This window comes from Paralichthys olivaceus, chromosome 4 (genome assembly GCF_024713975.1).
Source record: "Paralichthys olivaceus isolate ysfri-2021 chromosome 4, ASM2471397v2, whole genome shotgun sequence".
NCBI lineage: Eukaryota > Metazoa > Chordata > Actinopteri > Pleuronectiformes > Paralichthyidae > Paralichthys > Paralichthys olivaceus.
Window position 1 is genome coordinate 9,573,910 of NC_091096.1, and position 15,577 is coordinate 9,589,486.

At 39.3% G+C, this 15,577-nt stretch overlaps 1 protein-coding gene across 3 annotated transcripts in view; it reads left to right on the forward strand.

The window, feature by feature from the left end:
• grid2 (glutamate receptor, ionotropic, delta 2) overlaps positions 1 to 15,577 on the forward strand; it is a 423,234-nt gene that overhangs the window by 325,974 nt on the left and 81,683 nt on the right. For all 3 annotated transcript variants that reach the window (XM_069523619.1, XM_069523620.1, XM_069523618.1), the window contains exons 9-11: positions 1,191 to 1,292; positions 7,190 to 7,387; positions 12,106 to 12,418. In XM_069523619.1, coding sequence (XP_069379720.1) covers positions 1,191 to 1,292; positions 7,190 to 7,387; positions 12,106 to 12,418 — 613 coding nt within the window. The remainder of the gene's footprint in view (positions 1 to 1,190; positions 1,293 to 7,189; positions 7,388 to 12,105; positions 12,419 to 15,577) is intronic.

Here is a 15,577-nt window from a genome sequence, read left to right on the forward strand (position 1 = left end):
CTGTATAAAGGCCCTGCATTTACTTATAGAGAGGTCACATAACCTAAGTTGCATTTCTATGGATATGTGAAAAGGGGTAAAAGCAAGTATAGTTTTACTCTCTAAACGTTTCCCATTGCAACACAATGACCACACTATGGTATATAACTACAAGTCTAATGCAAGACTTTCTCTTCACAACACCAAGGAAAGTAATTTTAGTGAGATAGCCTGTCTTGTATTAGATTATATATATAAAAAAAAGAAACTACAGCCTTACTGTAAGTATTGATCTCCATTGGGAATTGATCCCAATTGACAGAACTGAACATTTGACGGTCACTTTAATCCTTAGAAGTATGGATCACCGCATGTTTTACCTCTGCTGCTTGCTCTGCTTCTCCGGTGTGTTTTTGTTTTCCTATTTGCGCAAGTCAAGCTGTGCAAATTTTGGTTAGCAGACAGCTAAATCACTTCTTTTTTTTGCCCCTTACTTTTCCTCTCTCGTCAGGGAATCCAGGGTAGTTTGATCTTTGAAGCTAAGAACAATATGTTATTGAAAGCAGAAGGCAGCACGCAGATGAAGAAAATACGGCTATAGGGACTCAAATAATGCGGACCCAGGGAAAAGTTTATGTTGCAATTTGATAGACATAGAAGGCTGGGTCAGAATCCTAAAACACCTTTAAATAAAACCACCATCATTTTCTTCATCTTTAACAGTACACAGTGCACCAGGAATGAGCCTTGGTGTATTCAGAAAAATAAAATGTCCAAAACTGTAAATACAGAAGGGGGAAATAAAAGAAAGTTGTTGATTATTCTTTGCAGTTCTCCGGTTATTGTTCTTGAATCCTCTGAGTGTCTTGTTTCATCTCTTTTCTTCTGTTTTTCTTTAAAGCAAACATGCATCACATTTCTTTTCTGACTTCGTTCCAGAAGCGATGATGTGTTTTTTATGTTTTGACTGCACCGACCTGTCCACTTTGAAATGTCTCCTCGAAACTCGGCTCTTTGGAACTGCTTTAATGTCTAATAATGTCAAGTTGCACTTTCTCTTAAAATTAATGTAAAGTATCTTTGAGTTACTTAAAAAGTTCTACACAAATAAAAAGTTGTTATCATTATTATTTCTTTCTGATCCCACACACATACTTGAACCTGGTGTCCAACATGTGAAACTAACGTTCATGTCTCTGTGTATCCTGCAGCTGGCAATGTGGGACCCAGTCCACGGCTTGAACGGCACGCTGACGGACAGGAAATTGGAAAATAACATGAGAGGAGTGGTGCTACGCGTTGTCACCATTTTGGTGAGTATAGACGACATGTGTGTATCTCATATGTGCTTGTTTTATTCAATTATTTGATATGATTTCCCTCTATTGGGAAATCTCCTCCCTTGTGAATTCAGCCTCTTGTCTAGTTTACTGCTCGTCATTCAACTCCGTCTTCCTGGAGCAGTTTGTGAGCCTGTGTGGGGCAAACAAACATTTATGAGACAAAGTATTGAGGGGAGACAGAGAGGGTGAAACACAATGAAAATGTAACAAGGTGAGCTTACTAATGGACTGAGCCATCATCATTTCATTAGCTTCCATTTTGACATTTGACAGCTAGATGATAGAGGCCATTGGAGTCTTGATGATAGTGAGACTCCAGCTCTGTCTGTCTCGCCTGCAGCATCGATTTGAGTACATCCCATGAGTGCTTTAAAGATTCACTGCTGTAAATTCTTCATATCCCTTCTTTGAAGTGAGAAGTAGAGAAGAAAGAGCTAATGCCAGACATGTTTGAGGCTATCCCTTTGTCTCTCTCAAAATTTTTCTCCAGTCTTTGATTTTGATCATCCTTAAAGGAAAGTCCTTGTTTCTGAACAGCAGCCTTTTCCCATCATGGGTGAGGATTGGCCCCTATAGGTGCACTTTAAATGCATATTTATGTTCCATGTTGTGTTGCTTTACCTCTGTGTGTGTGTTTGTGTGCATGCATTCGTGTGCACATGCGTGTGTGTGTTACCCTAGATGACTGATGCCTCATGAGGGCTTAAAGACAGAAATAGATAGAAATTGTGTGAAAAGTCCAGGGTGCTGACTGAATGTACTGTTTTCTTTTTATCGGAGAATGTTTAGAGGGCACATCCTCCGTGTGTGTGTGTGTCTTTGTGTGTCTGTGTGTGTGTGTGTACATGATCTGAAGGGATCTAAAGGGACCTTTTGAACAGATTGTTCTGCGTTGCCCTGGGTGTTCTCTCCTCTAATATAACCGTTTTCTGTCTGTAATGTGCATTGGTCTCATATACTGCCATGCAGAGTGACTCATGCCCTGAAACACATTGAATGGTGTAACAACACACACAACAACACACATGCACAAACATTAAACTGCATGTTCCCTCCATTCTCACCGCCAGACTGTTGAATAGTTATTGATTCGTCAATTGATGATGAGATCATACCACAATTAGGGCCAATGACTCTAAATCAGTGTCATTGATTAGCAAGGACTGTATTGATTATTAAATGGATGTTACCAGCGAATGGCTACATCATTCTAATTATGTGTTTATGGTCCAAGCAGTGTAACTCTTCAGGTCACAAACATCTCTCATATTGATATTTTACACTGGGAATTAAATTTGTATGTTTAAACGGTACATGGTTACATGACAATGTGTAATGGGAACTCGATTTTTTAGATGTAAGAAGCTGGAAAAATCAGACAGCCTATAAATCCCCACTCACTAACTTGCATATGTTCCTGATTTAGTATGTTTTATCTCAGCAGCTGAGTTTTCATATTTTCTTAATATTCTGTGCTCCTTAATTTTTTCGAGTTTGCACCCCCATTTCCCTGGTTCTGCTCCATTTATGAGCAGCAAGCTGTGAATACAGCCACCGCAGCCTAAATATGCAGCCACAGGCAGAAGATGTCCCTTTTTATCTTGAGTTCATATTTTTGGAGCTAATGAAAGAGCAATCATAGTGTTTTCCCCAAATGAACCTAAAGTTTTATTTTTGGAGGATGATGAGGTGCACAGTAACCACAAGCAAAAAAAGATGTGATGGTTGATAATGATTTATGATAATGATCAATTATGTAATGTTCCATTCAATTTGCCCATTTAATATTTTGTAATTAACTTGTCCTAAAAAGTAGTACAATTGTTTTTCTGTCCTATAACTGTGAAGGTAAACCAAAGCTATTTACATCATATTGCTCATTTTCATCTACTCTAGTACAAAGAACAGCACAATGCTTGAAACTGACCATTTTGTGTCCGTCTGTGAAACCTGAGAGAAAAACTCTGGTCTTTTCAGGACTATATCTGTTAACTGAAACATCCAGTACATCCTCAAGTTAGCCTGAACACTCTAACCCTATTGATTTTCTATTCTAAATTTCCAAGTATAATAACAATAAGGCAGTGAAAAGGCAAAATTCTAAATGAGCCACCACTAACAAAGACACAACAATTTTTTTAAACAAAAAACATATCTACCAACAATCCCTCCAAATTAAATGCTCATGTGAGTCACTTGTTTGTACCCTTGGATATGACCCACACAAATGTACAAGCTCTGGTTCTCTGGACGCGTTACCCGCTGTTAAATGAAGAAACATAAGGATAAGGATTTGGAAATTTTGTGCTTCGTTGAACTTCCTTTCAAACCATCATCATTATGGGTGCTGTGGTCAACATTAAAATTTAACTATGGGTCATGTTTTATTAACCTGCTTAACAGGGAAGTCTCATAACAAATACTAAGGCAAGCAACTCTAACTGTTTGTATCTTGGGAGTCCATATACAGACCCAAACCCCTGCTGACAACATACTGTAAAGGGCATGATTCATACTTAGGGCACTGGCAGTGAGTCTGGGCATGGATGTGAACTGTGAACTGTAGCTTTTCTTCAGTATGAATGTAATTCCTTGAGTTACTTAGCAGTCTGCTGACTTGGTCCATCTTAAATCCCTGTTGTCCTTGATGCCAGAATTGCACTGCAGTGCTCAATGACTACTAATAGACTCAACCATGGCTAGACTCCAACTTTAAGAAAGTGTAGGTCAAGGTGAGCCAACAAAATACTAGATGGGTGTGGGAAAACACAGAGGGTTCACCTGACACAAGTGTAATTGTTTGATGCCTTTGTTAAATTTTAAAACAAAGATCACAGAGTATGAGAAAAAATCAAAAGTAACAAAAGTCCCTGGCTGGGGACATTGCTGTTCATGGCTCATAGTGTCTTGACCCCTAATCTACAGGGACTCTGTAATAAAAGCCATGTACCTGTGTAAATGGGACATAGCAGAGACTTACCATAGTGTGTTCCAGTTTATAAAAATAATTGACCTGTTGAATTGTCGGAAGGAGGGATGGAGACTAAAATCTGTGGAGCAGCATCACAGCAATCACACAGATTTTGCTTTTGAGTCCCCAATCAGCGCTGCCTGTCTATTGTTTTGTGATACATGTTCTTTATCTTTATTAAAACATAGATCAAGGGAGAATGTATTTTCATAATGATATGAAATCTAATCTCCTGCAGAGACTGCTGGAGCTTTTCAAAATGCATATTTCACCAATTTCTCAGGCAAATCCATGGAGTATTTTTTTGAAAATGCTGCACCATGCTGCAAATCACCACATGACTATGTCATTTGCAGCATTTCCCCCCAGGGCTCTTCAGGTGTTATTAGTCTTTGTAGGAAATTGTTGTTTTCTCCTCAAGTCATGTCTCCAAGAACGCCAGGGCAGGGCGGAGACCTCATGAGGTACTTCCAGTAAGAGGAAACGGGGGGATAAAGTTGTACCAAAGGAAAGGGGAAAGGAGGAGTGATGAGAGTTTGGAGTATCAGAAAGAGAGAGAGGAAATTTAGAGAATGATTGCCCAAATTGTTGGCATGAATGACAAGTGGGATGTAAAGATGAAAGAGCGAGGCGTCCTGGACTTGTGTGTTGGTAAAATGGTGTATTATCATAGCTGTTGACTGGCAGGAGGAAAGAAGGGAAAACAAAATAATAACAGAGGAAGAAAAGAGACTGATCACAAAGCATTACCAAGCCAGACTTCATAAGGTTATTTTTCGTTACAAGGTTTTAGTCTGGAAACCATCGACTGAGTATTGATTAAGCCCCGCAGCTTAAAGTCAGGCCAACCAGTGAGCTATGGGAAGTGTTTAGATAACATGACTCAAAAAAAATCTAAACCTGAAGAACACCTCCAACCATTTTTATAAAATAGAAATTCTGTCTTTATTTATCCCTCTTTTTTTTTACTTCAGATTAATTCAAAACAATAGTATGGTTTTCATCAATGTGTTGCAGTGCCTAAGCCAATTAAACTGAAGATAGTTATCCAAATGTTTTCTACTTTCTAAAAACCTATTCCAAACCCAATTTCTGTGTTATAAAGACTATGTTTCCTATTCTTCTCTTATGGCTCGGTTGAACTCCTGGCCAGATTAACTTTAATTTATTTTATTATTCTCTTCCAGTCTCCTGCTGTCCTAACTTCAGGCAGACACTGTGCAAAGAGAAGTGTCTGAGCATACTCTGACAGCTTCAAGCAGAAAACCTGTATAATAATTTTGCACCCTCCTTTATGTTGTGCACCAGCACCAATTAAATTCCAAAGATTAAATTTATCTTTGCAAAGCATGATTTACCCGGGAATTGAGAATTAGATGTGAACATTTGCCTTAGATGTATATTTATGAGTATTAGAGCCTGGGCAACTTGTCATCAGTGTCCTTGTTCCCCTGTACAACATATTCTCTCCTTCATATTTCTGTTTGGTTAATAAAGGTTTAAAGTACCCGCAGAGGGAAGCAATCAGTGGCACTTGGGAGGTCATTCAGTATGTATGGATGTGTTTGTTAGTGGGTACTCCTGCCTTGATTGATGGATGCTTGTGGTGAGAGAGGGGACTTGGCATGCATCTCCACTCACTGTCTAATAGCTTATTGAATGACAGCAGCTAGCAAGGATTAGAAACCACCAAGAAAATGCGAAGCATACCGTGCATGTGTGTACGTGTTTGTATGTGTGTACTTAATGCGCAGCCAGTACCCAGTCAATAACACCCGTCCCTCATAAATCTGCAAGACATATTGGCCTAAAACATTTTGCTGATCAATAGAGATTTATTAAAGAAGAGATGAAAAAAGAGGGGTGAGGGAGAAAGGGGGAGAAATGGGAGTAGGGTGGTGGGGAGAACTGAATACTACTGAATGAAACGCTCGAGCCAAGTACAGTAAATAAAAGTAAACATCAATTTTGTTTTTCTTCATTATTGATTTTCAGCATTTTAATTATTTTAATAATGTTGTATATATGTTTAATACTAATTCTTAAACATGGTTTCCTCTGTGAATAAGAAAAAAGCTGAGTAGGGAACTCTGAGATCGGAGAAACTAAACTGATGTTACATCTCTTTTTGCTCTTGGAATTCCAAATAGACAGCCAAAAAAAAGCATTTCATTTAATGAATTTTACACAAACATTAGTTGCATTTGTTTTGATACCACAACACAAAGCAGAATTAATTCTGGTTAGAGAAACAGCACTGTTTTGAACCAAATTACCATACTGGTAAATAAAAATAAACCACTGATGGTCTTTACTTTGCTGCAGCCTCCAGTTCTTATTGTGCAAATTCATGGCTCGACTGTCTCTGTATAACTTTTGACCTCTACAGACACTGTAGAGCATTTTTAATTATCAATCAACCAGTGAATGAGGAGAACTGCCTCCAGAGAAGAGAATGTGAGCCACTGGGGTGGGATTTCACCCTGACTCATGTCTCATGTCAAAGGAGTGAGGAATCACATTACTACAAGGAGACTCATGCTTAGAGTTGTCGGCTCTTTAAACGCTTTCAAAGGTACCAGTGTGTCTCATTCAGGACGGTCTAGGAACATGAAAATGTTTGTGTTATTGTTGGAAATGATTTTACTGTCCAGGCAGTAAAATCTTAGCTTTAGCTTTTCACATCTACTTGTAGTGTTTATCTTAAGTCACTTCAAAATGACCTTTTGTAATGTGCAATGTAGGCATCAAGAACACTCTCTCAACCTTTAGCATGAGCATGTGTGGTGGTATAATGGCCACTGGAGTAATTGGGTGATTTAATGCTTGAATGCCTTGTGTATTGATTGGCTGCTTGACAGGCTCACTGACACACTGATTGATCTTTACCTTCTAGGAGGAGCCGTTTGTAATGGTGTCTGAGAATGTTCTGGGGAAACCCAAGAAGTACCAGGGCTTCTCCATCGACGTCCTGGACGCACTGTCCAACTACCTGGGCTTCAAGTACGAGATCTATGTCGCCCCAGACCACAAATATGGCAGCATGCAGCCTGACGGTCAGTGGAACGGACTGATGGGTGAATTAGTCTTCAAGGTAAGAAGAAATTAATTTGCCAGTACACACACATTCGCTTACTCTACAAGAGCAATAACATTGAATAATGGGGAACAATTACAGGGAATGGATTAATGAGAATTTAACTTGCTGATAAACATTCAAATGAGTGTTTGCTGCCTTTTCCTGCACTTGTAGGCTGCTGTACAAAGATATTGGTGCATGCATGCAAGAAGGTACATGCCAAGCATCACTTATGCTAAGTGGGATCATGTTTCATAGGTTGGGTTGGCACAGTTCAATCATAACATCAACAAGAAATGATGTCACATGAGCAGCAGTAATTTCAGTTATGCTGCCACATTGCTGAGTTTGACTTTGTGAAATTGGAGAGAGCACTCTAAAGGTGCAGTGTGTAGAATTGTGTGATATCTAGTGTTGAAGTTTCATGTTGCAGCTGAACACCCCTCACCTCACCCTCTCCTTCCAAACATGAAAAAGAACCTGTGGTAGCTTCAGTTGTCATAAAAACTCAAAAGGTGTTTAGTTTGTTCAGTCTGGACTAATGTAAAAAACATGGCAGCCTCCATAGAGAGGACCCCCTCGATGTAAATATAAAGTATTTAAATATAAAGGGCCTTTTCTGGGGTAAAGAAAACTACTATTCATACAATTTAGATGAAATTAACTAGTGAAAACATCATGAGGATTATTCTGCATTCAATTTTTGCCAACAGTTCCCTTTCACCTAAATCTTACACACTGGACCTTTAAGTGCTTCACTAGTTACGATGGCATGTTTCCTAAAGTGAACTAAAAAGGGTCTGAAGTCAAAGATTCAGAGCTGTGATGCGGCATATTAGGGGAAGATGTCATTAAGAATATGAGTCAGCAGACTGGCAGGCACTTGAACTGTGGCAGTGAAAAATGAAAAAAATTGCATTTGAGATTTCTCAAGAGAGAGTGAAGCAATAAATGTGGATTTCACAAAGATGAAGAGGCCTCAGGTTTGTGGGCAAAACATTGGCACAGTTGGATGATAACTGCTTCAACTATAACAACACAACCACATGCAGGTTAGCTGAGGTGGCTTCATCTTTTTCGTCCATTCGCACAAAATATATTAATTTCACTGCTGTGTAACAAACTTGCAGCACAAACTTTGGCGCTGCCAGGTTTGTTCCCCGTGTCCATCTGTCAGCTTCCACATGCCAAAGCAGTTTTCCAATGACAGCTTTGCCATTGGCAGACATTACAGAATATTTGAGATTATTTTGACAAATTACTAAATATATTTAATATTAAAAATCAATTTATTCATATTTTACACCACAGCAGCAAGGGAAGAAAGAGAAGAAAGAAAGTCTCTTGGTTTGGTCACAGTAATAATTCAGATTTCTTTTGGGATTCTGACTCCATAAAAAGTTGAAGAACTCTCAGCACATGCAAGAATTTTGGTCTCATCTGTCATCCTGTAGAAAAGAATCAGAATCAAGTTTATTTCAAAGTAGGTTTTCATATACAGGGAATTTGCTTTGGTGTTCAGGTGCATAACAATGAACATATGAAGCGAGTCAGGAGGTAGAAATGTGAGGGGAAAGATACAGAATATGAAAGAGCAAAGAGTATGAGTAAAGAACAGAGCACCTTTGGCTACAGAAACAAAAGCTAAGCATACACATCAAAAGAAACATGTGTATACACTAAGCAGCTCAAGGTTTCTTTGGCGCCTTGATTCCTTACACATTTAGAGTGTCGTCTTGTTGGTGACCTGCCAGCAATGAGCCGTGAGTTCACCTTGCTGCCTCACAGGCCGTTCCTTCATCCTCAAAATAACTTATGGATCGTAACCAATGGCTGTGATAAGGCCACTAAAATGACAGTAATAACAACAGTTGGCAATTTTTCCTTTAATACCAAAAACTGAGTAGACGCAAGACTTTAGGACCATTTTAGCTAGATGCAACGTTTCCATAGTTCACTAAGCATATTTCTAATTTATAGTCCTCACTACAATCACTGTTACATTATTTGGAATTCTATGCTACATGGTGCCTGAAAAAGGGACACAATCTTTTGCAAATGACTGAGTTCATGAAAGTAATCAAATCTTTAACTATAGTTAATTACAAATTATTTTGTAAGAACACATCAAAGATATATTGACCTTTATTGAATTGTAAAGTTTCATGAAATTTGGAGACAGGAAATCTAATGTGTGGTTAATGGCGCAGAAGAGTTGCAACTAGTAGAGAAATACTCTAATAAAACAATTGTGTCTTGCTGAACCCACCTTTAATGGAATAGAGCATATGAACATATGAGACAAAGATGGTTCTTATTTAGAAAAAACAGCCACTCACATGCTTTATGACATAATTCTAAGCTTACCTTTAAAAAAATATGTAAACATCATTTCATGTTTTTCTCCGTAGGTCAGGGAAGTTTTTTTTACTGTCTGTGTAAGTTTGGCCCGAGCAGTCGTGGCTCAAACACTGAGACAAACCCAGTTATGCAGTCCAAGTGTATTTATTTTCTTTTGCAGTGGAACTTGTTTTCCCCATGCAGCAATATTTACAGTGCAGCCCGTTGGTTTTTTTTTTTAAAGAAAATAAAGACAATATACAAAAAATATTAAAATAATACTGGTAACAAAACTACAAAAATAAATAAAAAGTTAACTTGGTTGAAACACAAAACTCAGCTCTGCCTTAGGCAATGTCCCTGTAATGGTTGGGCCTCTTTGCAGTCCATGCAGTTGACTATTCCCAGTCAGATCATCACACTTCTGTCTTAGGGACCTCCAGCCTCCGTTATACTGGCTGGGTCCTACCAAAACATCTTTAGATAAGTAATAATCAATTGTCTCCAAGGGGAATTACACTTAGTACACATCACAATTTTAACATTCTGTATTATATAATAATACATTCCAAACCACTTGTGGTTCCATATTAGTTGTCTAAAAACTATTAAACAGCATTTTGCAATTGCCCTGCTCAACACCCCTCCAACTCCACCATACTTGGTGCCTTCCCCTTGGAACCCCCCGTTCATAATCGGATGGTAGCTTCCATCACGGGTTCGTCAGTTACGGGTCGAACAGCGGAGCACGCGCACAGCGGTGAGGAAGCAGGTGACAAACAATTCCACCGTTCAGACTTCGTAACGCTTTTAACCACAAATACAATGTTTAAGGTTTGCAATATTCGCTGTGTCTTAATTCTAACGTCTGCATACCTTTTCAAAAGTTGTCTACGCCGTGTACTTTAATATTTTATTCGTATTCATTCATTTGACTGTGTGTCAAGTTTAAACGTGTTTTTTAAGAGTAGGCTCTCCTTCCATTGACCTTCTAATGTTGTGTGTGTGTTCAGTGTTTGTATCCCCCCCACTGCACGCTCACAAAATGAAAATGCTTTGAGCACAATGCATATTAATGTGTACACAGACAAGCACAGACTGTAAATAAACTGAACATGCAAATAATTTTGTTTTCCCCCATCAGTCAGCAACAACGTTTATCTTTCCAAAAACCCAATTACTAGATAATTATTATCCAAAGTGCTCTCTGGAAGTTTCTGTGTTGACGGACCACAGCAGTCAGCATGACAATTAATCTCTATTCACTTACAAGCGCTTGCATGCATATTGTTGTGTTGTCACAACCAGCAGGCATCTCGCATGGTTTCTCCCAATATTCTTTTTATGCAGTGCAAGTGACAATTTCTGCACATTTAAGTATTTAGTTTTCTTACTCAACTGGAAATTTAGCTGAATTTTCTCACCAACAGTTGATTAAAATGTTCTTGAACGTGTGTGTGAGTTAACATGCAAGTGAGTGCTTGTGAAATGGATGCCATGCAAAATATTTGCAAAATCAGCAAGACGATGTGATTATTGCAGCAGTTTATAATATGTGCCCTGTCTTGCTCCAGTATAGATTTCACACGTGCACGCTCGCACCATCTTAAACCCTATGGTACAAGATGTCAACAGCTGCTAGCCAAGCACCAGGGCTAAACACATTTCAATTAGGCATCAGGGCAAAATGCTTTTTTTAAACTTTGTGTTAACATGTAGATAATTAAAGAAGTCATTTCTTGTCTCTTAAAATCCCAAGAATTCCAAGCAAAAGCAGATCAATGGGATAATAAATGAATAATTCAAAGGTCATGCATCATCGGCAGTCCTCAGTGGGCTTACAAGACAGAGCTTGCATACCTATGTACAGTGCAGAGGCAGAACAGAGCGTGAAGCACATAATGAGAATATCCAGACATGAGCTTGTGTCAGGTCATGGTCAGGGTGAATGAAACACACATAGCTGTTGTTGCTGACGTGGATGGAATGTTGAATGGAAAAAAAAATTTTTTGTTGAAGTAATAGAGTAGTTAAGAATTTGCAGAGATGAAAAGTTTTTTGTTCCAGCATGAACTGAAAACATGTCGCTAAACTGGAAGAAATGCAAAACAATCTCTGTTGGATAAAGCTATTTATGGAGAGGCATTTGTTTGAGGCCGAGATGCAGCTTCAGGTCCAACATTTATTGGCATTGACTATTGTTCATCAACCTTATATCAGATGTATGATCTAAACCGTTCACTGCAAATTGAATGTTAGATGATTAACTGAGGCAGAAGTTGAAGTAGCTACCTGCTGAGTCTCTGCGCACTAAAGTCCCCATTTTTTGGCTGTTTCCTCACCCACACATTTCCAGTGTTGATACTTGATCCTCCTCTTTTTGCCTCTTGCAGCGAGCCGATGTGGGTCTCTCTGCCCTCACCATCACGCCTGAGCGAGAGAGTGTTGTGGACTTCACCACACGCTACATGGATTATTCTGTGGGTGTTCTGCTGCGCAAGGCCGAACGCACCGTCGACATGTTCGCCTGCCTGGCACCCTTCGACCTGTCACTGTGGGCGTGCATCGCGGGCACCGTGCTCCTCATTGGCATCCTGGTGTACCTGCTCAACTGGCTCAACCCACCCCGGCTACCCATGGGATCTGTGTCCTCGACTACACTGTACAACTCCATGTGGTTTGTGTACGGCTCCTTTGTACAACAAGGTAAGAAAACGGGATGGGGGAGTGAAAAGCAGTAAGGGTTGATCAAAAGAGGAATGTCTGATGGGTGAATGTGGTGGTGTAGTGATTACTGAAAACTTCCCAAGAAAAACTCAAAAATTAAAGAAAATAAAAAAACTTGGATCAGACTCCTTGCCCAGATATTTGCCAATACTTTATGTATTCCTTCCCGACCCATGTCCCAAGCTTCACCTGAGTTTTGTGGAAATCTAATCTGTAGTTTTTGCATAATCTTGCTGACAAACAAACCAATAGACAGGGGTGAAAACATTATCTTCTCAGCTGAGGTTATACACAGCAGCAAATACTTTTGGAAATAAACAAAATGCTTTCCAGAGTGGGACACTTTTTATGCAATTAACCAACACTATGATCTTTCCCAATCCAATGTGTTGTGAAATGCTGGGTCTACAGAAAACGTTGCATAGGATCCAAGATGGGAACGTTAGTATTTGGTGTCTTAAAACCCCGATGACATTAGTACAGTCAAAGACTATAATCATAATTTTTACGAGTCATTACTTTCCATGTTTACTTGTAAACATAACTTCCCATGTGACCAACTAAATCTGGCTTGGTTACTAATGGGTTGATGCGTAAGTTGTAAATAGTTAGTGCTCTTCTAATGAAGCAAGTCGAGCTCTATAAATGTCTTGTTTCCTGATTTATTTGTGTATTTGTCTAGTTTATAATTCTTACCCCAGCTGGCAAATAGAAGGTGCACAGGAGTGTTGTTGTTTGATATTTGGCCGGAGGGATATGGGCTTTTACAACACCACTCTGTATTTGCAGAGTCCATCACAAAGGTAAAATACAGTGAGATGAGGGAAAATGTGATTGCTGAAGCAGTCTTCTGTCAAAGATTTCATAATCGCTGTCTTCTGGGTGTCATAAGTGTGGGTTGACCTTTCATGTTCGAGCACAGTAGTCAAATGAGAACAAAAGGGAGGAGAGGTTTTGTTCCACATGGACTGAGTAGAGGATAATGACCTCATCCTTGTTATCTAGCAAAAGATTTTCCAGAATCCATCAGGCCGTGCGCAGGTGAAGAGATCAGACAGTTGACTCCTGGGGAAGGATTTAGATTTAAATTTAAATCAGTGCAGGAATGGAGCCACAGCAGGGAGCGGTAAGGGCAGTAGGACAAAAATAAGATCAGAAACATCTCGATCTTTACTGTGTCTTTTGAGTGAGGTTTCACACCCATATTGAGCATAGTATGAAATAGTCATATCAGCTCATTAGATGTTTGCAGTATAAAAAAATCAGCTCTCTTCCAAATGAGCACAGTTTGCTCTCTCTGTCATGCTCCAGGACTAGCAATAGTACATTTTTTAAGCTGCATTAATTATACACAATTTAGTTTTTTTTGGTCTGCAACATTGTAGGCCCTGAATAAGCAACTGATGAGCATTCCACCGTTTGGTAAATAATCCTCCATCTTGTGCTGCAGCTAATGGCGGTAATGATGATGATGATACATTCTAATTGCTGTTTGATATTCACAATCGTTTCTCTTTTTAGCCTTAATTAACATTTTAGTCATGGCGTCATTAGAGAGAAAGAAAGAGCGAGAGAAAGGATCTAATTCTTTGTGTGTGTGTGTGTGTGTGTGTGTGTGTGTGTGTGTGTGTGTGTGTGTGTGTGTGTGTGTATCAATGTGTTTTGTGTTGAGTGTGTACAGCAGCGTGTTTATCAGGTGCTTCCGAATCATGTGAGTGGAGCTGTGCTGAATCCACAGATAATTTGTTTCTGATTCGGCTTGCTGGAACTATCTGTCACAAAATTAACTGAGCATGCAGAGTCGACTGCCACGAGGCCAAGCAGGCCGACCTTCACCAGCTTTAAAAGTCACCTGGAATGATTTTTTACTTTCATCTTTCATCGCAATTATTTTGTAAAGCAGAGATCTCTTTCAGACAGCTGACAGCTCAGTATCAAATTAAGATGTACCCAAACTCACAATTTTGGTACAATTTGAGCAACTAAAAACATCAGTTTAAAGTCATTGTAAATGTGCAAACGCACACTCTCTCTCATACACATATGTATATACACACAGTGTTCATTCAGCAGGTCTCCGAAACTTTGTGCTTCACCCTGAAATACTACCCTCAATGATTTCTTTCAACCATTTTTTTTCATTTTCAGTTCATTGTTTCTTTTTCTTCTCCTCTCGTTTTTTTGCCAACCATTTATCTTTCTTATACTCCCATTTTCTCTCTTTCGCATTCTTCCTTTGTGTCTTTATGTTCCTTCTCTCCATCATCGCTTCAGCCCCTTCAAAATCTCATTCTTCCTTTTTTTTTTACTCCCCCTCTCCCTCCCTCTGTCTCATCATGGACACCAAGTTACCAGTCATTTCAGTCTGATCAGTGCAGGCGTACATTTGTGCCTGTGCGTCCGTGTGTAATAGCCATGAATCACCAAACTGAAAGGGCCAATATAGGCTGTAGTGGGAAACTGTCTATGCCCCATAAGTTATGTCTAATTGGTCAAGGAGAGAATGAAAAGGAGGGCGCGATGGAGGAGTGGGGAAGAGGTGAAGCAGCACAGTGGGAAGTTCTGCATCTGACAAAAAGTGCCAGTTTCATCTTGAATTTGTTGACTAATACATCAAAAGCCCAGTGGCAATCTAAGGATTTGGTTTTATTATTCAACAGTTTCTTTTCAATTAAAATTACTTTGACACAAAGAAAGCTTGAACATTATTTTATAACGAAATAAACTGAAATATGTGCTAAAGTAATAAAGAAGAAGAGAAAATGTCTTATATAAAGATGGACAACATGATGAGTCCTCATAAATGCATCAGAATTGGTCGGAAGCACCGCTTTACCACAGCTCCATCCCTTAAACGCAACTATGCAGATTCTGGCTCCTTATACACACTACGGCAGAGTCTGAACCCAGGATATTTCAGCTTCATTTCTGGATAGGTGGAGCAGATCGAGACACATCGTCCATCTTGATAAACATTCTATAGTCCCACATATATAATAACCTCACCTTAGTAACTGTAAGTAAGCGTTAACATTGGAAATAGCCTCTCACCACTTACCTTCCATCTATAAAAAAGAGGCTAGGAGCCGACTGAGCATAAATGAACACAATGATGAGCTTACAAGCAATCATTGGGTA